The 27,163-nt window shown below is 44.5% G+C and overlaps 1 protein-coding gene across 5 annotated transcripts in view; it reads left to right on the top strand.

Moving 5' to 3' along the window:
- Spats2 (spermatogenesis associated serine rich 2) overlaps nucleotides 1–27,163 on the top strand; it is an 86,076-nt gene that overhangs the window by 45,994 nt on the left and 12,919 nt on the right. For all 5 annotated transcript variants that reach the window (XM_060388643.1, XM_021634922.2, XM_060388645.1 and 2 more), the window contains 5 exons: nucleotides 556–664; nucleotides 1,631–1,680; nucleotides 4,825–5,083; nucleotides 7,281–7,454; nucleotides 12,048–12,183. In XM_060388643.1, the coding sequence (XP_060244626.1) occupies nucleotides 556–664; nucleotides 1,631–1,680; nucleotides 4,825–5,083; nucleotides 7,281–7,454; nucleotides 12,048–12,183 (728 nt within the window). The remainder of the gene's footprint in view (nucleotides 1–555; nucleotides 665–1,630; nucleotides 1,681–4,824; nucleotides 5,084–7,280; nucleotides 7,455–12,047; nucleotides 12,184–27,163) is intronic.

Genomic DNA, 27,163 nt, shown 5'->3' with positions numbered 1-27,163 from the left:
TATACCACACTCACAATCCATATCACATAGACATTAAAAAATAAAAACCAAAAACCTAAACTGGTAGTGATTCATTAATAGCTGGTACCTAAATTAAACTACCTTTTTTGTTTTGTTGTGTTAATTTTTTTTTTTTGTCTTTCAAGGCAGGGTTTCTTTGTGTATCCTTGCCTTTCCTGGAATTGCCTCTGCCTCCGGAGTGCTGGGATTTAAGACCTGTGCCGCCTTAAATACATACCCAGCACCTTCTAATTTTAAAGGTTCTGAAGCTTGAACTCAGATCCTTAGTTTACTCTAAGTGCTTTTATTCCCTGACCATCTTAGTGGCCCCTTTTATTTCTGTAAATGTCCTGCCTTTTTAAAATTTGAAATTAAGTTTTCATGTGGTGCTATCACTTTTCTATTTATTATTCCCAGTGAGCTGTTTGTGTGTTCTTACTGACATTAAAGAGTGACAGTATTGCTGCGAGTGAAATGACAGTTATTCGCCTTGATACTTCAGCTGTCCAGTGACCTACTCATGTTGGAATTACATGACTCTGTCACCTTTTGCAGATAAATGCAGTGCGTGCAATAGTTCCTAACAAGAGCAACAATGAAATCATCCTGGTTTTGCAGCACTTTGATAACTGTGTGGACAAAACAGTACAAGCATTCATGGAAGGTAATCTGTCTCGAGTTTCGACCTTTGGAACCTGAGCGGTAGCGCACGCTGTCAGGACAGTGCAGTTCCTGTGAAGCTTGTTGCCGTGAGCTACTTCTCCCGTGCCCACACTGTGGGAAACTGGAAGAGACAATTTATTACAATGAATGTTCTCTCTGGCCTCTAAGAAATTGGAACACATGGCTGTAATCCTAGCGTTTGAGAGGGGAACGCAGCAGGACTGTGACATGAGGCCAGCCTTGTTTATATAGTGAGTGGCAGGCCAGAGACCCCATCTAAAAAAATTATGCTCCCCTCCCCAAACAAAGAAACTGTGCCGCTGAATAAAGGATTTAAATAGAATTGGAAAAAGTAATTTAAGAGACTATTGCAAAGGAGTAACTCAGTGGCCAGGAACAGATGATCAGTTCAAGGATCAGCATGTATTTCCAAACTCCACTAAGATTTAGTTTGCTTCTGGCAGGTGACCCAAATGTATGAGTTCAGTTTCCTCATGTTTCATGTGTTAGATAGAAAACAATGACAGCCTTGTCCAACTCCTTAGATTTATAGAGTTAATAAGTGTTTTTTAAACTTCTTACTGTGTAACTTGTTTGAAGAAACTTTACCTGATCCTGTCTTGCCTTTAAACAGTGCAGTCAGGTCAGGGCTCCCTGATGCGTGCTCCTGAATTTACAAGTAGAGGACAAACAAAGTCCGAATGTTCTACGGTTTCTCTCTGCCATCATGCTTGCTTTATACTGTGAGCTGGTATAGGGTCCAGCCCTTTCCAGACTCCGGAGTCAAGATGCTATATAGCCTGGAGGGGAGGAGGTGGCAAAGTTGGGTAAAGACCAGTCACCCTCTATTCAGACTAAGATGTGTAGGTAAGAGTCTTAAATGACCAGAAGCAGATCTCACTGGGCTGACTGCCTCAGTACAGCACTTGAGTGTGGCGCGAAGCCTCTTAATTGTTTTCTTTTTCAGGTAGTGCCAGCGAAGTGCTCAAAGAATGGATAGTAAAAGGCAAGAAAAAGGTAAAAATGAATTACATGTAGGAACATGTTATTTATATTGTATTTTTAAACTTAGGCTGAAGGGGCTGGCAGGGTGTCTTAGCAGGTGAGAGTAGCATACTGCTTTTCCAGAGGGTCTGGGTGAGCTTCCCAGCCCCCACAGGGCAGCTCACCATCTGTAACTTCGCTGCCAGGGGATCTGGGCCTCTTTGACCTCCACAGGCATTAGGTGCATGCGTGGCGCACAGACGTACATGAGGGCAGAGCGTGCCACATCATTTTAAAAAGAGTATTTGATCATATTTAAGAGCTTATTTGGAGGTTCCAGCAGAGGAGCAGAGGGACACGCCTGCCTGGCCAGCCAGATCCACCCTGGTGGACAGTGGGGTGGCGCGCCGCAGCCATCTCACCCGTACGTCCTGTGGTACTTTAAAGAAAAGGTTTGCGCCTTCTGTCCGCGATCTCAAGGATGCTGTGTTCCGGGGGTTGCACAGTGTGCTCCTGGTGGTTAGAGCAGAGAAGAGTTGAGGCTGCTGGTTGCTAGGAGCGCTCTAGACAAGAGTAGACACAGCCAGCATGTCTGAGACAGCACAGGGCCTCCAGGGAAACTGGCTGCCTTTCAACAGGGTTTCTTTCCTAGATTAGCCAAACAGTTGAGATCTTCAGGTCAGACAGCCTTGGTATAGTCATTAGAAGTTGTGAGTTTTCACTCTTTAAAAACTTGTTATCTGTCTATCTGGATTCGTTTATTGTTTGTGTGTTTGTGCATGCACAAGCTCCCAGAGGTCACAGGGCAGCTTTGTGGGGTTTGTTCTCTCCTTTCACCTGTACGTGCTTCCCGGGTGCCAGGGTTGGCTGGCACCTTTTGAGCTGCCCCTCTTAGCAGCTTTTGCTCCCTCAGGCTGCGTCCTTCCAGTGTGCCAGAACTGGCTTCTGTCCTCATCTGTGTTAGCTGGCCTTGTAGCCACCCTTGTTAGCTGGGCTATGGTGTTGTTCACCTTCAGTTTGCTCGCCTCTAGGATGTGGTGGAGTGGGGCAGGAGGATCAGAAGTTCAAGGCCATTTGGGCTCCATAGCACAACCCTGACTGGGGAAAGAAAAAAAAAAAGACAACAACAGAAGTAAAATAACAGTAACACACATACATTCTCATTATAATGCCTGATATGTTAGTTCTTAATCCCTTACTTACATCCATTTAAAACCAGAATTCTTGACAGCTCTTCCCACAGCTCTACCCCACATGGAGCGCTCTAGGAAATGCTGACGTGCGGATTTTCATTAAGTGCCGGCCCTGTTAGGGGGCTCTTCCTGCACGAGGCCCTGTTGTGTTCTGCAAGGCTTGATTTGAGTAGTACTTCGTGTTGTGCATGTGCCTTAGCACCGTGGTGCAGACCAGAGCTTTGGGGGTTGCTTCTCCTCCCCGTGCATTCCAGGGACTAACTTTGGGGTGTCAGCTGTGTGACCAGAGCTTTTAATCACCGAGAAGTCTGGCCAGCCCTGAAATGGTTTCTTGACCAAGCCAGGATTGGCTTAACTTTTTTTTTACTTATTTATGTGTTTGGTTGTTTTTGTTTTTGTTTTTGTTTTTTTTCCTCTGTGCAGCTCTAGCTGTCCTGGAACAGGTTTGGCTGTCAACCTTTGAGAATTTTTTTCCCCAGAGGCACGTAACTCTTTTCAGTCTCATGAAGCTTTTTATACCTGTTGCTCCCCAGGCTTAACCTTGTTTCACTGATCTCACCCAGCGTACACAGCTTTGAGTGCTCAAGGAAACACCAGTGTCTTAATTTATTGACTTCAGAATATAAATTATTAACAGCACATGATATGCACATAGTTGAAAAGGTATATGATGAGATATATACAAATTTCTTAAAATCTGGAGAAAGAAAAATAGATTTAGCTTTATATTCTCCAGTGCTCGAATCTGTCAGAGCTAACTGTTGGGATTAGTTTAATAAGAAGGATTGTGTGCCACTAATTACATGTGTGGGATGATGGTGTGAAAACTTGGCCTGTTCACACGGGAGAAAGCAAGATAAAGAGAGAGGCATGAATGCCAAGTTCAGGAGCTGTCCTGCTGGACAGAGCCAGCTGAAGGGCTGGCAGGAGTGAGTTTATCCATCCGGCCTCAGGGGGATTCAGTGTTGTCAGTGCAGCTCTCTGCTGTTCAGAGACAGACTTCTTTATCCACGTGTTCAAATTGAAATGTTAATACCCGGAAATAACTTTATCCCATCTCTTTTCTCCAACCATTGGGTGCCCCCCACTTCTCTCCCAGTTATTGATTTATTTATTCATTCTTAGTTATTCGGGATCAAACATAGGGCCTCATGATTGCTAGGCAAGCGCTCTTATTAATTTCTTATGTAGCTTCCACGATACTTGAGTCACATAAACAATTATGGGTATATATTTTCTTCTTTGCACATTCCCTATATTAGATCCTGTAATGTGTAAGTCCCCCACTGATCTACATTGCATGGATTCTAGTATCTATTAATATTAATATAACAGTGCTGCGATGAATAATCTGTATACATTTGTCAGTCCTGGCCAGGATAAATGGCTAGTATTAGAATTGCTGGTTGAAAGGTGTGTGCATTTGTAGTTTCAAAAGCATTACTAGATTTTCACTCCTACTAGTGTTTATGAAAATGCCCGGCTATTTTCAGAGCAGTCAAAGTTATATATTGGGTGGAACCAGTGACCTTATGTATTTAAACTCTTTGACCTTTGCTAATCTAGTAGGTGAAAAACCTTTTGCAGTGCAGGTTTCATTTGTTGATTATTGGACTGAGGTTATGCTTCATTCAATTATTTATAGGTTGTAGTTTTTCAATTGGTTATTGTGATTATTTAAAGCTCTGTTTATATTTCACTTTAAAAAAATATAGTTACACCTTTTCACTTTTTATTTTGCTTAAGATAGGTTTTTCTATGAAAATTATTTTGTTTATTTTGAGTTCATTCAAAATAGTTTTGCGTAGTGAAGTGTTACTTTTGTCATTAGTTCAGCATAAACAAAATCGTCTTCAGTTTCTAGAATGTGTGCAGAATTGGCAACTGATTATTTTAATAGCTGCAGTTAGTTGCCTCTTTGACTAGTATTGGAGGGTCTGCTCTTTCCCTTTTTTCTCTTTTTTCAAATCTTCGATAACCTTAGAACAAAAAGAAGAAAAGCAAACCAAAACCTGCGTCAGAAGCGAGTAGCAGCGTCCCAGACTCCAGTAAGTCTGTGCCCGTTCAAGAGGAGCAGCCTGCATCCTCAGAGAAAGGAGACATTAATGGGTACCACATTAATGGTGCCATCAACGACGCGGACTCTGCAGACTCGCTCAGTGAAGGTTTGGAGACACTTTCAATAGATGCCAGAGAACTGGAAGATCCTGAGTTTGCCTCACCGGATACACTGGATAGAACTGGTGAGTTTAATAACAGAGAACCGGTGAGTTTAATAACAGATTTTGAGAAAGTTAATTCACTCAAAAAATACTGGGGGCCTCCTGGTTGAGACACTTATCGTTATAGTAAGTATAATTGATATTTTACTTTATTATTTTTTGTTACCTGTTGTATGGAAGAGTTCATGTTTAATAACTTACCAAAGACTTAAAAAAACGCAGTGGCATACACCTGCAATCCCTGCACTCACAGAGGATCTCTGAGTTCAAGGCCAGCCTGGTCTACAAAGCAAGTCCAGGACAGCCAAGTCTACACAGAGAAACCCTGTCTCAATATATATATATATATATATATATATATATATATATATATATATATATATATATATATAATTTTTTTGTCTTAAAATTTCCTCTAAAATTTGTAGTGCCAATACTTCTGACATTGAATAAAAGAGGGTTGAGGGGGGCCTTAGTATTTAGAAATAAGAGAGTAACTTTTTAAAAGATTTTTTAAAAAATGTGATAGAATTATTTAAAAAATTAATGAGGATGAGTTGATGAGATGTTGTTACTCTCAGGAACACATGAGGAGTGTTAGTCAGGCTCAGAGTCAGAGACAGGCTGAGGCTGTCTAGGCAGCACAGTGTTGAAGAGCAGGGGGCGGCAAATTAGCTGAGCAGTCTTCAGCACAGAAAGAAACTAGGTAGACATAGTTTAGGAATGTGTAAATCAGAACTAATCAGAGCTTTATTGACAACTAGATTTTTGTGGGTCTTTTGAAAGATTTGTTCGTTTGTTTGTTTGTTTGTTTTGTTTTGTTTTTCTAGATAGGGCTACTCTGTATAGCCCTGGCTATCCTGGAACTCACTCTGTAGACCAGGCTGGCCTCGAACTCACAGAGAACCGTCTGCCTCTGCCTTCTGAGTGCTGGGATTAAAGGCATGCACTAATATCACATGGCAAAGATTACTTTTGTAGTCCTATGTTTGTTTTCTTTATTAAGATTGTTTTTAGATTGATCTGTTGATGTGTATAGGTGTTCTGCTTGCCTGTATGTCTGTGTACCACGTGTGTGCCCGGTGCCCATCGAGGCCAGAAGAGGGTATAGGATCCCCTGGACTGAAATTATGTGTGGTTCTGAGCTGCTGGGAAAGGAATCTGGGGCTTCTGCAGGAGCAGCCAGTGTTCTTAACTGTGGAGCCATCTCTCCAGCCCCCTGCATTTGTTTTCTAATAAATAGTGAAGATTAGTTAACAATTAGAAGTTCATGTGTTTTGTACATATCTTTGTTAACAATTTTGTTAAGGGCTGAGGAGAAGCTGTTTCTCTTTTTTAAATTATTTATTTGGAAGCTAGGCATAGTAGTGTACACTTTTAATCCCCGCACTCAGGAGGCAGAGACAGGCAGACCTCTGAGAGTTAGAGGCCAGCCTGGTCTACATAGAGAGTTCCAGGACAGCCAAAGCTATGTAGAAAGATACCCGGCCTCCAACAACAGCAGCAGCAAAAAACAAAAAGAAAAGAAAATATAACTTACTTTGGAGTATGGGGCAGGAGTGAAGGGTCAGAGGTTAAAAGCACTGGTTGCTCTTGCAGAGGACCCAGGTTTGATTCCCAGCATCCACATGGCAGCTCACAACCATCCATAACTCAAGTACCAGGGGATCTAATGCCCTCTCCTAGCCTCTGAGGGCACTGCTTGCATGTGCTACACAGATAGACGTGCAGGCAAAAAACCAACCAAACAAACAGGAAACCCCATATACACAAAATAATAAAACAAATATAACATTGAAAAATCTTAGAAATTACTTCGTAATAATTTTGTTCCCTCTGCTTTAGTATTCATGGTATTATAAATGTAAGCTAGTATAAGAATTTTATTCTGCTTTATAGCTGTTCTTTTATTGGTTAATTCACATATTGTTTTTAAAAAGATGCAGAGGGAAAAAATACTGTACATGACTGCAAAGAAATCAAACCAAAGATGACCATTGAGTACGAGTTTTCTTCTCATCTTCCAGTTCTTCCCTTTCTCTACTCTAAAGCTTTTAAATTCTTTTTCCCCCTCTGAGACATTATAAGCTTTTTTCTTCACTAAGCCTTTTTAGTAGTTATGGTTTGATCTAGCATATTTGCCTGCTTTCTTTCTTTACTGAAGATGGCTCAGCTAACCCCCCACCCTGGTGCAAACCACCGTCCTCTTTCTGGACAGGCTCCGTGCTGGAGAACGGGGTCTCTGAGCTTGAGCCCAGGACTACGCACTCTATTCCGAATGTCCAGCAATCCCGGAACGCCGCCAAGTCTCTCTCCAGAGCTGCCACAGGAACTCAGGCTTCACATCTGGGGATGGAGAATGTTCCACTCTCTTCCACCAATAAAAAGCTAGGTAAATCCAAGGCCGGCCTGGGAGAGAACCGTTGACCCTGTAGCTGAAGGCCCTGGGCGCTGTCTCTGTCTCTAGACTGCAGTCAGTCCTGCGTGCTACAGCTGGGCATCTGAGAGGGCCGGGTGCAGCCCTGACATGCGAGTGCAGGGTGACGTAGCCAGCCTGAGTGTCTCCGCGCTGTGCTGCAGCCGCCGTGCTGCTTTCTCCTTGTCTGTCCCCGCTGAGTCAGCGGGCGACACCTCTGTCTGACAGGACATGTTCACTGCTCTCTGTGGCTTCGTGCTCTCCCTGGCGTCCGCAGACTGAGGATTTCACAAGAGTGTGTCCTCTGAAATGCTTGGTACTAATTGGTGGTAGCGCTTTACTCTAAAACATTTGACTGTTACAATCATTTTGGCACAGAGTTGCAGTGCTTAGAGCATGCCTGTGGTCCCAGTACTCGGGAGCCTGAAGAAGGGAGAGCACAGCTCCCAGGCTAGCCTGGGCTAAGGCGTGTGACCTCATCTCAAATGAACAGATAAAAATGCTTAGTATCAACTAGTAGTAAGTGTGTGTGTGTGTGTGTGTGTGTGTGCTTCAATGCAGTGTGAGCCTGTATATATGTGTGAGTGTATACGTGCACATGTGTGCATGTGAGTGTGTGTGTGCATGAGTATGTATGAGTGTGTGCACATGCATGCCTGTATGTACATGTCTGTCTCTGTGTCTGTCTGCCTACTATATACTTGTGTGTGGAAGTCCAAGAAAACTTTTGGGAGTCAGTTCCGTTTCTCCACCGTGGCATCTGGGGATCAAACTCAGTTGTCAGGTTTGCAGCAAGGGTCCTTGCCCTCCAAGCCATCATGCCAGCCCAGGAGCTGCATTTAACTTAGCATTTCCTTTTCATCTTGGTAGTAGGCCTCAGACTGCTGCCAAACGGCCAGCCTGAAAATATCCAGTCACACAAAATAAAAGAAGGTTTGCACAGGGCATAAAAGCCCTTAGGTAAGTGCCGAAGGAAATGAGATTTGAATGGGGAGGAATTGATATTAAAGAGTTAAACTGGGTCCATTGGCACAGGCTTCCGGTTAGCTTTTCCGGAGGCTCAAGCAGGAGGGTTGCTTGGTGAAGGTTGTGGTTGGCCTGATTTGCCAATAGTACAATGTAGGGCTGGAGAGACGGTCAGCAGAGTGCTTGCTTGAGCAGTGTGAGGCCCAAGCTCGGAGCCTGGTGGCCACGTGGATAAGCCACATGTGGTCGTGAGCATGAGAAGCTGCAGAGACAGAGGGGTCCCTGGGGCTTATCGGCTGGCCAGCCTACCTTGTTGGAGAGCCGAAGGTGAGATCCCAGAGAGAGAGGTCTCAGAGAACAAGGCAGAGAGCTGGAGAGATGACTCAGCAATTAAAACCCCATGTTGCAGAGTTCTCATTCCCACATACAGCTCTAGTTACTGATCCAGTGCTGTCTTCTGACCTGAGGACACTGGCACGCACATGGGCACACACATACACACACTGCCAGCAAAAAAAAACCTCATATACATAAAATAAATAAAAACTTTTTTTTCAGGCCTGCATGTATGGCTGTAAGTGTTCCAGGCCTATGCATGTGCTGGGAATTGAACCTGGGTCCTCTGGAAGAGCAGCCAGTGCTCTTAACTGCTGAGCCATCTCCAGCCCAAAAAAGTAAATCTTAAAAGATAAAAATAAGAAAGATGGGTGTCTGCTAAGGATGGCACCCGTAGCTGACAACCTCTGGCACATAACGCTGCATGCACACACATGCAGACACATATAGCTGATAGTGTGGGCTGGGTGTGGTCGTGCATCTTGTAATCTCAGCACATTGGGAGGCCAAGGCAGGAGCGCAAGGTTGAGGCCAGCCTAGGGTGTGTATGCTGAGGTCCTGTCTCAAACCAGTAAGAGCACTTGAGAAGCATGTACAAAGCACTAGGTTTGATTCCCAGCCTTGCAACCAGAAAAGGGGAGGAAGGAAGATGTTTGTTCTAAACTGGATGCTGTGATAAGAGAAACAGAAGAGAGGAAAAAAGAAAATGTGGGTCTTAAGCTGAGTGTGGTGGCCTACACCTCATATTTGACTACATACTGAGTCCAAGGCCAGACAGGACCATGTGAGACTGAGCCAGTTTCAAAAATTAGATAACTAGGATAGCCAGGGCTGTTACACAGAGAAAGCCTGTCTGGGAAAAAACAAAAACAAGCAAACAAAAACAAAAAACAAAATCAGGGCTGATAAAGATGGCTCAAAGATAAAAGTGCATGCCTGAGCTGGACACAGTGGCTCACGCCTGTGATACTAGCACTTGGGGAGGCAGAGGCAGGCGGACCTGTGAGTTCAAGGCCAGCCTGGGCTACAAAGGGAGTCCAGGACATTCAAAGCAGAAACCCTATCTCAAAAACAAAGCCCACAAACTTGGCTGAGAGTTGTCCTCTGACCTCTAGCCTGTGCTGGTGTGTGCCATCCTCACACACACGCCATGTACACATACAATAACTGTGTCTAACCCCAGCTCTTGGGAGGCAGGCCAAGGAGGATCATTGCGAGCCCCATGCTGGCCGGCTCTGTGGATTTGAGTTCCAGAGCCAGCCACGGTTACAAAGTGAGACCTGGTCTCAAAAAATTGGAGACTTGCGAGAGAAACGAAGAAATGAAATAGCTTTATTTTTTGTCTGTTTCATCTCATTGAAAATACTTTCTAAAGTTGCTGCCTTAAGAGTCACTGCTCTATTTCCTAATTTTTAAAATTTATTCTCCTATTTTACATCCCGACCACAGTGTTCCCTCCATCCTCCCAGTCCTCCTACAGCTCTCCTCTCCCCCAGATCCACTCCTCGTTCTCTTCAGAAAAGAGCTGCCCCCAGGGACGTCAACCAAACATGGCGTATTAAGTTGCCGTAGGAGTAGGCACCTCCCCTCATAGTCAGGCTGGACGAGGCAGCCCAGCAGGAGGAAAAGGGTCCCAAGAGTAGGCAAAAGAGAGTCCCACAGGAGCACCAAGCTACACGTCTGCTACATATATGCAGAGGCCTACGTCAAACCCACACTGCTTTTTTTTTTAACAGTTTATTTTTTGAAATGTCTTTCTTCTATATCTCTGCTTAACATGGGTCTGTGTTTGTCTAATAGTAGCTATTTAGTATTTCCCCCAAAACACGTATTTGGTTATGGTCCTGGGGACTAAGCGCAAGGCATGCCGGGCAAACACTCTACCACTGACCTAATATTGCCAGCTTAATTTTTTTTAATTTATTTTATGTGTGTGAGTGTTTTGCCTACAGATACATCTGTGTACTATTTATAGGCCCAGTGCCCATGGAGACCAGAAGAGGACATTGGATCCTCTGGAGCTGGAGTTACAGATAGTTGTGAGCTGCCATGTGGTTGCTGGGAATCCAACCCAGGTCCTCTGGAAGAGCAACCATTGAGATGGTTCCATAAGAGATGGCTCCTGAGCCATGTCTCTATCCCAAACCCTCAGCTTTTGATGTCCCTTCATGCTTGATTCTAGCATGTGTCATTTCTGTGTCTGTTACTGTTGGCTTTTTCTTCATAGTGATCATGTTTATTTTTAATTATAAAATTGTTTTTACATGCCTGATGATTACTTTTTAAAAAAAGATTTATTTACTTATTTATATAGTATTCTGCCTGCATGTGTGCCTGCCAGCCAGAAGAGGGCACCAGATCACATTGTAGATGGTTATGAGTTACCATGTGGGTTGCTGGGAATTGAACTCAGGACCTCTGGAAGAGCAGCCAGTGTTCTTAACCTCTGAGCCATCTCTCCAGCCCATGATGATTACTTTTTAATGGAACCTAAATATTGTAAATTTCTTCTTTGTTGGTGACTAGATATTTGAATTTCTTTCAGTATTCTTGTGTCTTGTTCTAGGACTAAATTTTGTGACAACATTTTGAGCCTTGTTAGGTTAGATGGGAGCAACCTTGGAACTAGGGCTAACCTTGCCTCGCTGACAGGCAGCGTCCGCCCAGGCAGCCTGCTGTATGTACCATGAGGTTTTCTGTTTGCGCTCGTGGGGATGAACTGTTGCCTGGCCATTGTCCACTCTTGGCTGACCTGCTGGCACACTCGTGACCATGCACTGGCCAGCGCCGAGCTTGCAGGCTCTGTCTACCTGCTGTTGCCCCATCTTGGGAATCCTATCCTTATTTCTTTAGTTCAGGGAGACTGCAAAGGCCTGGGCTTTCTTCTCTTTATTGCAGTTTAGAAACTGTCCAGACAGAAAGTTGGGGCAATTATAGGCCTTACTTTTCTTGTCTCTGCTTTTTCAGGGGAAATACTGTCTGCTGTCCATTGCTAAGAACTGTTACTTTATATATTTCGTCTGTGTTGTGCGTTGATTGTTTAAGATGGGAAAATAAATCCAATTCTTACTGCTTCCTTTTGTTTAGGATACTTACTTTAAAAAAAAAAAAAAACATGAAATTTTGCAAAACAGTTTTTTTCTGTTGGAAAGGGTGGTTGGTCATTTGGTTTACAGTCTTAGTTCATATGACATTTGACCTAAAACATCATATCCAACTTTTAACTTACATGTTCCTTTTTAAAATAGTTTTTTTTTCCCCTCCAAGGTTCTAATATTGAGAAGTCTGTGAAAGACCTCCAGCGCTGTACTGTGTCTCTTGCGCGGTACCGAGTTGTAGTTAAAGAAGAGATGGATGCATCCATCAAGAAGATGAAGCAAGCTTTCGCTGAACTGCAGAGCTGGTGAGATAAGTTGCATTTGATGTGCACTCATTTATAAACATTTGTAAGGAAGCCACTCACTAGCTCCCTTAATCCCCTTCCCAACTACTCAGTGGGGAGAAACTTAAAAGTCCTATGGTGTATTTAACTTCCTGCTTTTGTCGGTTTCTTTTGGCCAGTGGGGTTGGGTGGTACAGAGAACTCACAGTGCTCTAGAGATGGGCAATAATTATAGAATAGGGCCCATTTGCTAAGCCAACAGTATTAAAATGACTCACTGCTAGAACAAAACTACAAAGTGGAAAGCCATACTCATCCTGTAATCGTAGCACTTGGGAGGCTGAGGCAGAAGGATCACCACAGATTCCAGGCCAGCCTGGCTACCAGCGAGAGCTTATCTGAGAAAACAAAGAAACAAACTAAAACATGTAGAAAGACCTGGAGGGACAGGAATTCCACAAGGAGAACAACAGAGCCAAAATACCTGGGCAAAGGGGTCCCTGTAGAGACCATACTCCAACTAAGGACCATGCATGGAGAGGACCTCGACCCCTTGCTTAGATGTAGCCCATGGTAGCTCAGTCTCTTAAGTAGGTGCCCTGTTAAGCGGGGAAGGGGCTTTCTCTGACATGAACTCAGTGGCTGGCTCTTTGATCACCTCCCCCTCAGGGGGTGCAGGTTGCAGACCACAGAGGAAGACAGTACAGCCAGTCCTGATGAGACCTATAGACTAGGGTCAGATAGAAGGGGAAGAGGTCTTCCCCTATCAGGGGACCAGGGAACAGGCATGGGAGGAAAAGAGGGAGGAAGGGTAGGACTGGGAGGAGACAAGGGAGGAGGCTGCAGCAGGGATATAAAATATATTTATAATAATTATAATAAATAAAATTTTAGAAAATAAAATTAAAAAATAAAACATGTAGAGAATCTGGGGGGGGGAATTCTGAGACAGGGTTTCTGTTTCTCTGTGTAGCCCTGCCTATCTTGGACTCACTTTGTAGGCCAGGCTGGCCTCAAACGCACAGAGATCTGCCTGCCTCTGCCTCCACAAGTACTGGGATTACAGACATAAGGATTTATTTATTATGTATTCAGTATCCTGCCTGCATGTGTGCCTATATGCCAGAAGAGGGCACCAGACCTCATGATAGATGGTTGGGAGCTACCCTGTGGGTGCTAGGAATTGAACTCAGGACCTTTGGAAGAACAGCTAGTGCTCTTAACCTCTGAGCCATCTCTCCAGCCTGAGTGTGTTTTTTTTTTTTTTTTTTTTTTTATAATTTATCTTATTTTGTGTGCATTAGTGTGAAGGTGTCAGATCCCTTGGAATTGGTGGTATAGACAGTTGTTAGCTGCCATATGGGTGCTGAGAATTGAACCCGGGTCCTTTGGAAGAGCAGACAGTGCTCTTAACCACTGAGCCATCTCTCCAGCCCCCTGAGTGTGTTTTTTAATCTTTCATCTTTCTGTTTTTGTTTGTTTTGTTTTGTCTTGTTTTTCAAGACACGGTTTCTCTGTGTAGCCCTGACTATCCTGGACTCTCTTTGTAGACCAGGCTGGCCTCGAACTCACAGAGATCCGGCTGCCTCTGCCTCTGTGCTGGGATCACCACTGCTCCAGGCTAGTCTCCAGGCTAGTCTTTCATCTTCCTGTCTATCTTACCATAATAATCTCTTCTGAGCCCTGTTAATCAGGATTTACTTTTGATCTTGTATTTTTCCAGTCGCATTCTGTATTCATTTCTCAAAACTCACTAGTTTGTATTCTGTGAAGGAAAAGCGGGTTTGGTAAAGAGATTTGAAAAAAATACTTGTGTGTGTATATATGTGAGCGCGCGCACATGTGCAAGTGTGCATGTGCCATGGTGCATGTGTGGAGGTCAGAGGACAGCCTCAGGTGTTGGGCCTAAATACTTTGTGTGTGTGCAAGCCTGTGCATGTGTGTGTGGACTTGTGACTGCATGTGGAGGCCAGAGCAAAACATTGGTGTCTTCCTGTGTTGCTGAAACATTGCCTTAGGATAGGCTCTCGCACTGTTCTTCAAGTTTGCCAGCTAGCTCTGGGCCAGCTAGCTCTCAGAAACCACCTTCTCCCCACCCCTTTTTGCTGGGTTACACGTGTGGACAGCCATGCCGTTTCTTGTGTGGGTACCAAGGAATTCACACTCAGGTCCCAGAGCTGCAGAGCAAGCGTTCTTACCTACTGAGCTGTCTCCTCAGCCCCTGGAAATACTTTCTAAAACAGCATAGCATGGAACCTTGCAGCTCTCTGAATTCTCATTGGCATTGTGAATTAAAAGTGGAACCTATATATGGTTTTTCCTCAAATGTGTTTGATTGTTGAATCCTTCTTGGGGAGAAGTTAATACGGGTACATTAGAGCTGTTTTAATTAGATAATAAGCTGTTGTTTGTTAAACCATAGCTCTTTGCTAGGGAATTGTATTTTTAAGGGAATTTTTTTTTTTTTTTTTGTAATGGTTTGAACCAAATTTTCAAAAAGACAATAGACTGTCAAGATGGCTCAGCTGATGCTTGCCTCCAAGCCTGACTACCCAGGTCTGACCCCGAGGATTCACAGCATGGAAGGAGAGAATTCTCTTCCTACAGTTGTTCTCGGACTACTCCACACGCATCTCCCATACCCCACATGCACACAAATAAATAAGGATGATTTAGATGAAAAAGAAAATGTCAGGAGTACAAGCCATTAGACTGATTTAAGGATTTAGGACCGTGCATTCTGCTTATTAAGAACTACTTACATTAACACTGAGTAGTAAAAGAGCCCTTCACGCCCCCACAGCTGCCCAGCTGTTTTCTTACCAATGGTCCATGGACCATTAGATCATGCCTGACCATATCTCTTTGGTCACCGTGTTCCTCAGCGGGTAGAAGGAGCTGAGCAAGGAGGATTGTGACTGTGGGTCCCTTCAGTCCTTTTTGTCTCTGGGATTGAAAACAAAGTGAAGTAATGAAAATAAAATAACACTTCCAAAAAAAAAATAACACTTCCAAAAAAATGTTCTCATAAGCAAAACTTACTTGTGTGTTTGTGTGAGGAGGTGTCTTAAGAGAGAACTTTCTGTGAAGTCTAGGCTGGCTTTGAACCTGTGGTCCTCATGCCTCAACCTTTTGAGTGCTGGATTTAAAGCATGTGCCACTTGTCCAGCTCCAAAAAAAAAAAAAGTACTGTTTAAGAGAACTGATTCGCCTCTTGTCCAAGCTTTGCCTGGAGCCCCAATTTCCGCCTTTCAGTTTTGTAGCTAGAATGACATGTGTCCTCTTTCTTAATGTACAGTTTCGCTCCTGCCAAATTGTCTCCAAACTTAGATTTCCTCTTTCCTTGATGCCATCTTCCAGGCAGCTAGGTCCAGGCAGTTCCCCAAGCTTTTTTGCTCTGAGTTCTGATAAATTTCCTAGGGAACCAATGTATCCTTGATCTGACCATCTGCAAGGATGAAGTGCTGTGGTTTTTGTAAAATATTCTTATCATATTATTGGCAGATGAGGAAAAACAGAGGTAATTGTGGTTTGTCACGACTTTGCTTTGATAGGTCCCTGATCCCTTAGATCATCCAGCTTCCTGCTTACTCAACCACAGGACCTGACTGCACTCAGCAGCCTACAGCAGGAAACACACTTCTGTGAGGAGATTTGTGAGTTCCTGCTGACTTGGAGCCCAACCAAGAGGAACCTCCTTCAATAAGTGACAAATGAAATGGTTCCCTCCCTGGGCACTGTGTGTTAGTATTGATTAACAACCAGGCTAACTGAACTTGAGGAAAGAGATTCGCTGCCCTTCTCTGCTGGTTCCTTCTCTCCGGCTGATTAAAAAAGCTACCTGCCCTGTATACCTTGCAGTTGTTACTTCAGGACATAGTTGACAGGTGAGCTAACCTTAGCACCATACAGCCTAGGGTTAGTGTCAGTTAGAAAGTCATAGTTGTGTTTGTACAGTATCAAAGAAAAGCAAAGGGTTCTAGCAGACTGTGACAATAGGATTACATTCCCTGTCAGGGCAGCATGGAGGTGTCTGGTGGCGACTTCTCCCATGTGACGCTAAGGAAAAGCCGACCCAGACCTCAAGGGACCGGAGTCAGAGTTCCAGGGCTGAACTAGAGTCTGTCCTTCCTTGTGGTGACTTAAGAGGAACCATCTCTAGACCCAGGGTTACTTTCCTTGTTAATCTGACTTGAGTTCACAACTGTCAAGGCAGCAGACTGTAGAGTCGGTGCATCCTGAAAGGGGTGGTGTGGCGGAAGATTGCCATCCAGGTCCTAGCTGGAAACAGCCAACAGAAGACATGCTAGGCTTCTGTTCTGAATAAAAATAAAGTTTTCGTTTATTTGAAAAGCCAGCATTAAAAAGGTCTCTAACCACCTGTGCAAATGACTGCATAGAACACGGTCCTAGTTTCCACTCTGTTGCTGTGAGAAAACACTGGCCAAAACCAAGGAGGGAAGTTGAGCCACCTGCTCAGGGGTGGTCCAGCCCACAGTGGCCGGGCACCCCACCAAGTGTGCAGTCAGGAAAACGCCCTACAGACATGTCCACAGGCCCATTTGACCGAGGCGACTCCTCATTGAGATCCTGTTTCCAAGGTATCAGGTTGACAAGAGCCAACCAGCACATTCATCTTACTAAATGTGGTTGGGTGTGTTGCCTGATTTACTGATCCTGAGTCCTTCCTAAGTAGTTGTCTTTTTATCATAGTGAAAAAAGACTGAGTCTTCAGTTACATTGTGTAGTGTGACATCATAAAATGCAGGCACAGTATTTGAACCTGTGCACTCTGACCCAGTCACCTTTTTGTTCAGACCTTTTATTTTTTATTCACTTTACATCCTAGTTGTAGCCCCTCCTTTCTCCCCTCCCAGCCCTCTCTCCCTTCCCCCCCTCAGACCTTTCTGATGACTTCAGTATTCAAGCTCTGGGAGGCTGGACCCATTTGATACACGTCCCGTGGGTTAGTCCTTCCTCCGCTGAAAGGCTGTAGCAGAGAAACCAGTGTGGAATAGGCGTTAGAACTTTGTCATTGTAGAGCAGGGTTGGAGTGAGGGTTTTCAGTTGAGAAAGATGAAATTATAAAGCCAGCAAGATGACCCATCCAGTAAAGGCACTTGCCACTAAGCTTGACGATTTGAATTCATCCCTGGGTCCCACATGGTAGACAGCGTGAACCAGCCTGTAAGCTGTCCTCCAACCTCCACGTGCATGCTGTTAGTAGTACCCTCAAAGAAGAAACAAGAAGAATAAAATTAGATTCAAGGATCTTTCTCCCCTCCCCCTCTATTCTTTCTCTCCCTGAGTGATACAGGATGGAATGGGGTGGGGGTAAAGAGTGGGAAAAAGAAGGACCCACAAAGTAGCAAAGACAATAGAGGTAGAACACTGCACTAAAAAAAAAGACTCAGAAGGTAGAGGGGTGGGGCACCTGCCTGACCCCAGCACTCAGGAGGCGGAGGCAGGTGGATCTCTATAAGTTTGAGGCAGCCTGGTCTACAAGGTGAGTCCAGGGCAGCCAAGGCTACACAGAGAAACCCTGACTCGAAAACCTGTGTGTATGTGTGTGTATATACACATATACACATACATATCTACATGTACACATATATATGTGCAGAAGGACCAAGCAGAGCTAGAGTAGGGAGCAGAGGCTGAAAGAAGAGAGGAGTAAAGTAGGAGCTAGAGCTGAATGAGCATTTGACCAAGGAATGTCCGTACTGCTCTTCAGACGACAGGACCGGGAGGCGGTTCAGTAGTGGTGTGGTGCTTGGCCAGCATGCAGGAGGGCTTGGCTTGAATTCCCAACAGGTTTATGCATAAAACAGATACAGTGTCGCACGCCTATGATCCTGGCACTTGGCCAGGGAGGATCAGGCCTGCCAGGTCATCCTTGGATACATAGCAACTTGAAGACCAGCCTGGGTCACGTGTCCATACACATACACAAACTAGATAAAAACAGTACAGTTTTAAAGATCACATTATTCTTTCTTGTTTTTTACCACATTGCCCATAAATTATATTTTTTAGAATAGAAATACAAGTCATAAATTTTCTACCTTAACAGATAAATAATTTTTAATTTCTATAAAAGCCAAAAGTCATTCCTGGTATTAACACTTTCTCACTGTACAGTTTTTGATTTTCTGTGTCTTAACAAATGTCTCTGTTTTATTCTGTAGCCTTTACCTGGCTAGTTTACCTATTCCTCTCTGTTTCTGGAGCCTTAGATGAGGATGTCGTTGTTCTATAAAGAACTTGCACAAGCTGTGTGCAGTGGCACACGACTGTAACCCCAGCACTCAGGAGGCAGAAGCAGGCAGATCTCTGTGAGTTCGAGGACAGCCTGGTCTACAAAAGCAAGTCCAGGACAGCCAGAGCTACACAGAGAAACCCTCTCTCGAAAAAGAAAAAGAAAAAAAAGAAAAAGAAAGAACTTGCACAAAAACAAATGGTGGTTTCGAACGAAAATCCAGGCTCAGCAGGTGTGCTTAACACACCAGCCACTTTTCCTTAACTATAAACCTAGCCACGGACTTGATAGCACAGATGGAAACTGCTTCTTTCTTTGGCAGATTATAAAATGCCACCATTTAGTCATGTGGTCATTCTGTGTAGCCCAGGCTGGCCTCAAACTCATGATCCTCCTCAGTCTTGAGTACTGTGATTACAGGTGTGGCAGGTTTTGAATTGAAAAAAAGAAAAGTTCAAACTTCTTCTTCTTTTTTTTTTTTTTTAATCAAATCAACCATTTTATTGAGTTCAGACTTCTTAAAAGCTGTTTTAGATCATTGAAATCTAGACTCAGCTGGTCATGGTAGCACATGCTTGTAAACCCAGAAGTCAGGAGGTTGAGGCAGAGGGATTGCTGCAAATAAGCAAAACTCTTATCTGAAAAAAATAGGAGTAAAGAGATGGCTTAGTGGTTAAAAGTGTTTGCTGTTCTTATAGAGGCACCAATTCAGTGCCAGTTCCTACAGTGAGGGCTCACAACTGCCTGTCACTCAGCTCCAGGGTGGCTAACGCCCTTTTCTGGCCTCTACAGGCACCCATGTGTGTGTACATTCACACAGATACACACACAAATAAAAACTAAAATAAATTTTAATAAAAATTGTTAACAAAAAGCAAGCAGGAAAATAAACACGGAATTTCTATCCACCTGCTCTGTAAAAGCCCCCTTACAAACAGAAAGGCAGCAGAATTTTCATGGTGGTCACGTTAAGTATGTGAGTTCTTGAGTTTGGTTTTGCTGCAGTTGCTCCTCTGATCTGGCCCCGTCGGGGCTGCTTTGTTTTGAGCACAAGAGAGTGATGTACTCCAGTAAGGCCAGTGCTAGGGACGTGGAGGCTTGAAGACGTGGCGCCTTCTTCTCTGCTGATAGAAACTACTGGGGCAGGGAGATGCTGGGTAGCCAGGAGCACCTGTTGCTTTCCCAGAGGACCCAGGCTCAGCTTGCAGCATGGGTGCAGAGGCCCACAGTTACCTGCAGCTGCAGCCCCAGGCCATCTTAAGCCGCTTGTGGCCTCCAGTGGCACCAGGCCCTCAAGTGGTCCACGGACATACAGGCAGGCAAAACACCCATACGCTTAGCTGTTGCCGGGCATCTCTGGAGGCAGAGGCAAGCCAATCTTAGGAGTTTGAGTTCCAGGATATCAGGATATGTAGAGAGACCCTGTCTCAAAAAAACAAAGGAAAAAACTATTGATAATTCTCTTTTAGTTCCTTTAAATGGGAAGAATGGAGTCTTAAAAAGAAAAAAAAAAGGTTGTTTTCATTGGCTTTGCTTCGATTTCTTTGATTTGCAAATGGTATTAGAAAAATGTGTTCTAAGTTTTGAGAAAGTAGAATCAAATAAAAGTTACCTGAGAATATTACTATGTAGTTTATGGTATTATCCTGTTAAAACTAGCTGTAGAATTACCACAGTTGTATTTAAAATACTGTTTTTCTAATGCAGTAATCATAAGCAAGTGGTAATTATTTTTGGCATCAAGGAAGAACTGAAGGCAAGGCTAGAATCAGAATGAATAGCTTCATGTTAGGTATATCAGTCAAAGGCCTTGCTTGAAATGAGAGGCACCCAGTACATCTCAGTGCTGACACTGCAGCAGCAGCTACTCTGAGCGATAAAATGTGCAAGAGCTTTAAAATAAGTTAAGCAGTTTCCTGAGAGGAAGGGGAGGAAACAGAGACCAGTCAGCTATCAGTGCTTTCCCCAGGGACAGTCATGAGGTACACAAAGCTTCCTTCCTTCCTTCCTGCCTGCCTGCCTGCCTGCCTCCCTTCCTGTCTGCCTGCCTTCCTTCCTTCCTTCCTTCCTTCCTTCCTTCCTTCCTTCCTTCCTTCCTTCCTGCCTCCCTTCCTGTCTGCCTTCCTTCCTTCCTTGCTGCTGGCTGCCTTTCTTCCTTCCTTCCTTTCTTCCTCCCTTCCTCCCCCTCTCTTCCCCTTCATCCCTCCCTCCCCCTTCCTTCTCCCTTCCCCTTCCCTCTTTCCCTCCTTCTTTTTCCTCCCTCCCTCCTTCCCTCCCCCTTCCCTCCTTCTCTCCTCCTTCCTCCTCCCTCCTTCCCTCCCCCTTTCTCCTCCCTCCTTCCTTCCTTCCTTCCTTCCTTCCTTCCTTCCTTCCTTCCTTCCCTCCTTCCCTGTCCTGGAACTCACTCTCTGTATACCAGGCTGGCCTCAAAATCAGAGATCCACCTGCTTCTGCCTCCTGTGTGCTGGGATTAAAGTTGCGTACCACCACCATCCAGCAGCATATTTATTGATTAAAAAAAAAATACAGAAATTATTTACACCAAGCTGGGTATAGTGACATAGGCTTTTAATCCCAGCACTCAGGAAGCAGAGGTAAGTGAATCTCTGAGGTCAAGGCCAACCAGTCTACAAACTGAGTTCCAGGACAGCCAGGACCACACAGAATCCTGGGTGTGGTGTCTGGGGTGATTTACACTGAGTAAGGGCTCAGGCTTCGTAAGACATTTCCAGTCAGGGTCCCAGCAATGTTGAGCAAATTGCATTAGCTGTGTCACAGTCACCGGGTGCTGTGGTAACGCTGCCATTGAGGAGAGCCTGGAGGGAAGCCTGGTGCCTTGAGTGAGCAGTCATGGAAAGCCTGACAGCCTGAAGGAGCCTTTCTTCGTTATCATAGCTAATGCGTTTATGGCATCTGAAAACCATTACTTCATACCACATGCACTTGAGAACTCTTGGCCACCATTGCATACCGGGACCACTGTTTAGCTCAGCAACAGATAGGAAACTCTAGCTAAATTTCTGCTTTTAAAAAGTTAAATTACGGGGCTGGAGAGATGGCTCAGTGGTGGTTAAGAGCACTGTTTGCTCTCCCTAAAGGACCCAGGTTCAAATCCCAGCACCCATAAGGCAGCTCACAACTGTCTGTAACTCCAGTTCCAGGTGATTTGACACCCTCACATCAATGCACATAAAATAAAATTAAATAAATTAGTTAAAAAAAAGTTAAATTACAATAAATTATTGGAAGAAAGCCTCTTTTATTACCTGATACCTAACCTTTCTGATGTTCTGATTTTGACTTCCTACTGCCTCTGTTTATGTTGTGGTAAACACATTTCTCCAACTTTTTGTGATGAAAACATTGAAAAATACAGAAAATGTAAGAGGATAAAACAGTCCGTATTGGCTGTGTGTATGTGTTGCCAGGACTCTTTGGAAACTGCAGAAGTCCTAACGCACTGTCCAGAATGCTTTGCTGAAAAATGAATGGCCTAAGAAGAGGGCCTTCTTTACAACAGAAAGCCTTCGGGTCAGGAGCTTTTAACGAGAGCTGTTATTAACTTTAATGTTTATTTCTATATCTTAAAGAGTTGTAAAATCTTTAATGGAAAGTTACAAATACTGATGAAGCTCCTTCAGGCTGTTTTCCATTCCCGTTTGCTCTGAGCTAAAGCCGGGGTGTTTCGGGAGATGTTGTCGTGGCAACATGACAAACAAAAAGAAGTAATTGCTACTTTTGTTGGTCTTTTAAATGCATTTGTGTATTGGGGAATGTGTGCGTGCATATAAATGTTTTGCCTGCATGTATGCCTGTGCCCCACATACGTGTCTGTTGTCTGTGGGCATCAGAAGAGGGCATCAGAAGAGGGCATCAGATCCCCTGGAACAGTTGTGGTTGCTGGGAATCGAACCTGGGACCTCTGCAAAAGCAGCCAGTACTCTTATCTACTGAGTCATCTGTCTAGTATGCGTGGTTTTGATTTTGGGTTTTGTTGTTGTTGTTGTTGTTGTTGTTGTTATTATTATGTTTTTGAGACAGGGTCTAAATATATAGCCTCAGCTAGCCTGGTACTTTTTGTGTAGACCATGCTGTGTGGAGAAGTCTGTTTGCCTCTGCCTCCAGAGTGCTAGGATTAAAGGCGTATGCTGCTGTACCCAGCTTCATCCACCTCTTTTTGAGCAGGGTCCCCTGCTGGAGTAGAAGTCACTGAGGAAGCTAGATTGGCTGGCCAGCAAGCCCTAAGCATCTACTAGTGTGGCCTCCCTGGCCCTGGGGGTTGCAAGTGTGTGCTGCCATGCCCAGCATTCTTACGTGGGTCCTGTGAGTTGATGCAGAGCTTGAGGCTTGGAAGGCAAGCCTTTTCTGTTTTATTGGTCTTCGGTATGGAATGTAAAGTAACTTTTGTGAGAGGACTCATATTGTCAGTTGCATAGATTAAATACATTAGCAATTAATAATGAATTGGTATCACATTAAGGAAAGAAACCAAAGCACTTCCTCTTAATGACATTTAATCAAGCATGAGCCCAAGGGAGCTAGAGAGAAGGCTGCATTGTTCCTGCAGAAGATCAGGTTTTGATTCCCAGTACCCACACAGTGGCTCACATCTGCCTGGAACTCCTGTTCCAGGGGATCTGGTGTGGCAGACAGACATACATGCAAAGTAAAACACTCATACAATAAAAGAGGGGCTGGAGAGATGGCTCAGAGGTTAAGAGTACTGGCTGTTCTTCCAAAGGTCCTGAGTTCAATTCCCAGCAACCATGTGGTGATCTGGTGCCCTCTTCTTGCCTGGAGGCATAGAAGCAGGCAGAACACTGTATAAATAATAAATAAATATTTTATTTTTAAAATAAAATAATAGATACCAAAAAGTGTGTATATGTGTGTCTGTATGTCTGTCCCCAAAAGGGTTTTGCTGTCTTTTATTGAGCAGTACAGAAAGCATCACATGCAGAAAATCTAAGGGATACTTTACAGAAACAAACAAAAAAAACTGTAAAGGGCTTTACAAGGGATTAAGTGGTTGACTCCAGCTGACCCAGATGCTAAACAGGGTTACAGACACTGTTGTTTGTAATCAAGCACTAATCAAACGTTGTATTCAGCATTACCCACGAATGTGTACAGCACTTACAATAGATAGTCATTTTATAACATTGCTTTTAACCTCTACATTTGCCGTTCTCAGCAAATGATACGCCTGCATTACTTAAGTCAGGTGCATGCAAGAATTAATAGTTTAAGATTACAGGGTAGCTTAGGTTGTAAGAACTGATTAGTGGGAAGTCCAAAGCAAGTGAGGTTGATTGTTACATTGTTCTCCCGAAGGCAGGTTAGACAAACAGACTGGGTGCACAGCGGGATCTCAGTCTAAAGTCTTAAGTGGCCTTGTGCTGTATTATTAACTCCGGCTGTGGGGTCCAGCAAAAGTTCCAGACTTAGAATGGAAGAGATGTTTTCGTAGTATTGTATTGCCGGTCAGTATGGATGCTTTGTGCTCACCAGTGAATCAGTAAAGAAAAGCAAAGTTTCTAAGTGACTACCAGTCATTGTTACAGTGGAAAGAATCATCACAGAGTACCAGCTCTTGTTTCCACAAGGAAGGTCTGGTCATGTCATTATAGAACTTGATTTGTTGAAAACATTCCTACAGCTCGACTTTTCTCGGTAAAGACCGTGAGATGTGAAAAGCTTGCTTGTTTTCTGAAGTCTTTAATAAATATTTTATAAGCTGTGTCAAAGTCAAAGGAGCTTGTCATATGGTAGGCCCGGTGTGTGCATCTTAAGCCGAGCTGGCAACAGGAAGGCAGCAGCATCGAGCTGTAGGCCTGGCGGCTCCTGTCCTGGCCACGGCGTCTGGGCTTTCCAAAGGCCACTGGAGTTCAAGCAGAGGGCCGCCAAGGTAGGAAGTGTTCACAGCAGGGTACGGCTTTCCCCTCAGGCTGCTTGGATTAATTTGCCGCTCAGATTTGTTTAGTTACAAGTCTGTTTATTACCATGCATAATCACCAGACTGGGGCTCTCAGGCACTTCTCTGTGAGGGCTTTGCTCCAGGAAATGACCCTGCCCTGTCAGTGTGTCTCTTACAGGTGTAGTCTCCATACTAACTACCTTGTGTTAAGGTGATTACTCGGTGAGATGAATCAAGCGGTGTGAGTGAATGATCGCCTTTCCAGCCAGAAGCAGGAGTAGAATTTCTGTTAACCTTAGAGCCATGCCTTATACGGGAGAACTCTCGGGTGGATGGATTGGCTCAGCAGGTCTCTGAGTTTTAGCTGTGACCCACGTGGGGGTAGGAGGGTGAACTCCTGTGCAGTGATTCTGATGGTCTGCACACACACACATATAAATAAATATGTAATAAAAGTCTGGATAAACTGGGTGTGGAAGCACTTGCCTTTAATCGGTCTTGGGGGTTGGTCATCGCAGACACAATCAGATCTGAGTTCCAGGACAACCAGGGCTACACAGAGAAACTCTCTGAAAAAACCACCACTCGCCAACAAAATCTAAACAGACAGAGGACCAGTAACTTCAGGATTAGTGACACACCTGTAATCCCAGCACTTGGGAAGCCGACACAGAATGATGAACTCAAGGTCAGCCTAGAGCTGGTGTGGTGGTGCACACCTGTGATCCCAGCACTGAGGAGGCAGAGGCAGGGGGTATCTGTGAGTTCGAGGCCACCCTGGTCTACAAAGTGAGTTCCAAGTCAGCCAAGGCTACACAGAAAAACTGTGGATCAAAGAAAGAAAGGAAAGAAAGAAAGGAAGGAGGGGGCAAGGGAGGGAAGGAGGGAAAGCTGGGAGTACAGCACCAATGAAGAGCGCCGCCCTAGCACACACAGGCCCTGTGTCCACCTCCGACTCTGCAGAAGAGAAAAAGAAACCGGAAGTAGAATGCCTGCCCATGTTTACAAGGCCCGTGGCCGGATCCCTAACGCCGAGGAAGGGAAAAGCTATGAGAAGCTTTTAATCCCATCCTTTCCGATTACTTCTAAACAGTTCTAAATCAAAAACCAGCCTGGACTATACTGTGGGGTTTTGGTTTGGTTTGGTTTGGCAAGACAGGGTTTCTCTGTGTAGCCTTTATTGTCATGGATTTGTTTTATAGACCAGGCTGGCCTCGAGGTCACAGGGATTCACCCGCCCCCGCCCCCGCCCCCGCCTCCCCGCTGCGCTCACAGCTGCGCGTAGCCACGCCTGGCTCATAGACTGTATTGTGAAGACTGTAGTACCTTGAGGTTGGTGCCACACTTGTCACATGTTGGGCACATAGACTGTAACCATGAACAGCTTCCCTATGCCCTTGCAAAGATACTGCCTGGTCAAATTAGATGCAAGACGAGCAGATTATACAAACCGAGCTCAGTGGGGTGGTGCACACCTGAATCCTAGCATCCAAGAGGCAGAGACAGGTGGATCTCTGTGAGTTCAAGGCTGTGGTCTACGCAGAGTTCCAGACCAGCTAGGATACACAGTGAGACCATATCTTTTTAAAAAGATAAACCAACATATAAAAATTGTGGAAATAAGTTATTTTTTAAAGTTTTTATTTTTAATTTTATTTATTTCTTTATTTTTACAATTTATTCACTTTATATCTCAATTGTAGCCCCCCTTCCTCATCTCCTCCTGGTCCCACCCACCTTCCCTCTTCCATCACTATTCACCTCTCCTAGTCTACTGAAAGAGGGAGTCCTCCTCCCCTACTATCTAACCCTAGTCTATCAAGTCTCACCAGGGCTGCCTGTATCCTTTTCCTCTGTGGGCTGGCAAGGTCTCCCCACCAGGGGGACATGATCAAAGAACAGGCAACTGAGTTCATGTCAGAGAGAGCCCCTGCTCCCCTTACTAGGGAGCCCTGATGGAGACTGAGCTGCCTATGGGCTACATCTGAGCCTGGGGTTTAGATCCTTTCTGTGCATGGTCCTTGCTTGATGCATCAGTCTCTGCAGGACCCCCTAGGCCCAGATTTGTTGGCTTTGTTGGTCTCCTTGTGGAGCTCCTGTCCCCAGGTCCTTCCTCTATTCCCCCTTCTCCCATAAGACTCCCTACATTCTGCCCAAAGTCTGCTTCAATCCCTTGCTGGGTGGAGTCTTTCAGAGGACATCTGTAGTAGGCTCCCTGTCCTGTTCCCCCTCTTCTGCCGCTATCCTGCTTGCCTTCTAAATGAGATTTTAAGCATCCTCCCTAGGGTTCTTTAGGTATGTAGAGTTTAGTGTGTTTATCCTCTATTATATAGCTCATATCCACTTCAAAATGAGTACATCCCATAGGTGTCTTTCTGGTTCTGGGTTACCTCACTCAGGATGATCTTTCTAGTTCCATCCATTTGCTTATAAATTCATGATTTCCTTGTCTTTAGTAGCTGAATAGTATTTCTTTGTGTAAATGTACCACAATTTCAGTATCCATTCTTCAGTTTAAGGACATCTAGGTTGTTTCCAGATTCTGGCTATTACGAATAAAGCTGCTATGAATATAGTTTAGCAAATGTCCTTGTGGTATGGTGGAGCATCTTTCAGGTATATGCCTAGGACTGGTATAGCTGGATCTTGAGATAATGCTATTCCCAATTTTCTGAGAAAGCATCGGATTGCTTTCCAAAGTGGTTGTACAAGTTTGCACTCCTGGAAATAAATAATTTCCAGAAGCACTTGAGTTAGCATAACTAAGACTTTTTTGTGGCTTGCTACTGCCATCTGCTGGTTCTAACCTCGGATCGCTAGTAGCT

Source organism: Meriones unguiculatus, chromosome 8 (assembly GCF_030254825.1).
Source record: "Meriones unguiculatus strain TT.TT164.6M chromosome 8, Bangor_MerUng_6.1, whole genome shotgun sequence".
Taxonomy (NCBI): Eukaryota; Metazoa; Chordata; class Mammalia; order Rodentia; family Muridae; genus Meriones; species Meriones unguiculatus.
The sequence above is the reverse complement of the archived record's forward strand: the minus strand, read 5'-3'. Positions and strand labels throughout refer to the sequence as shown.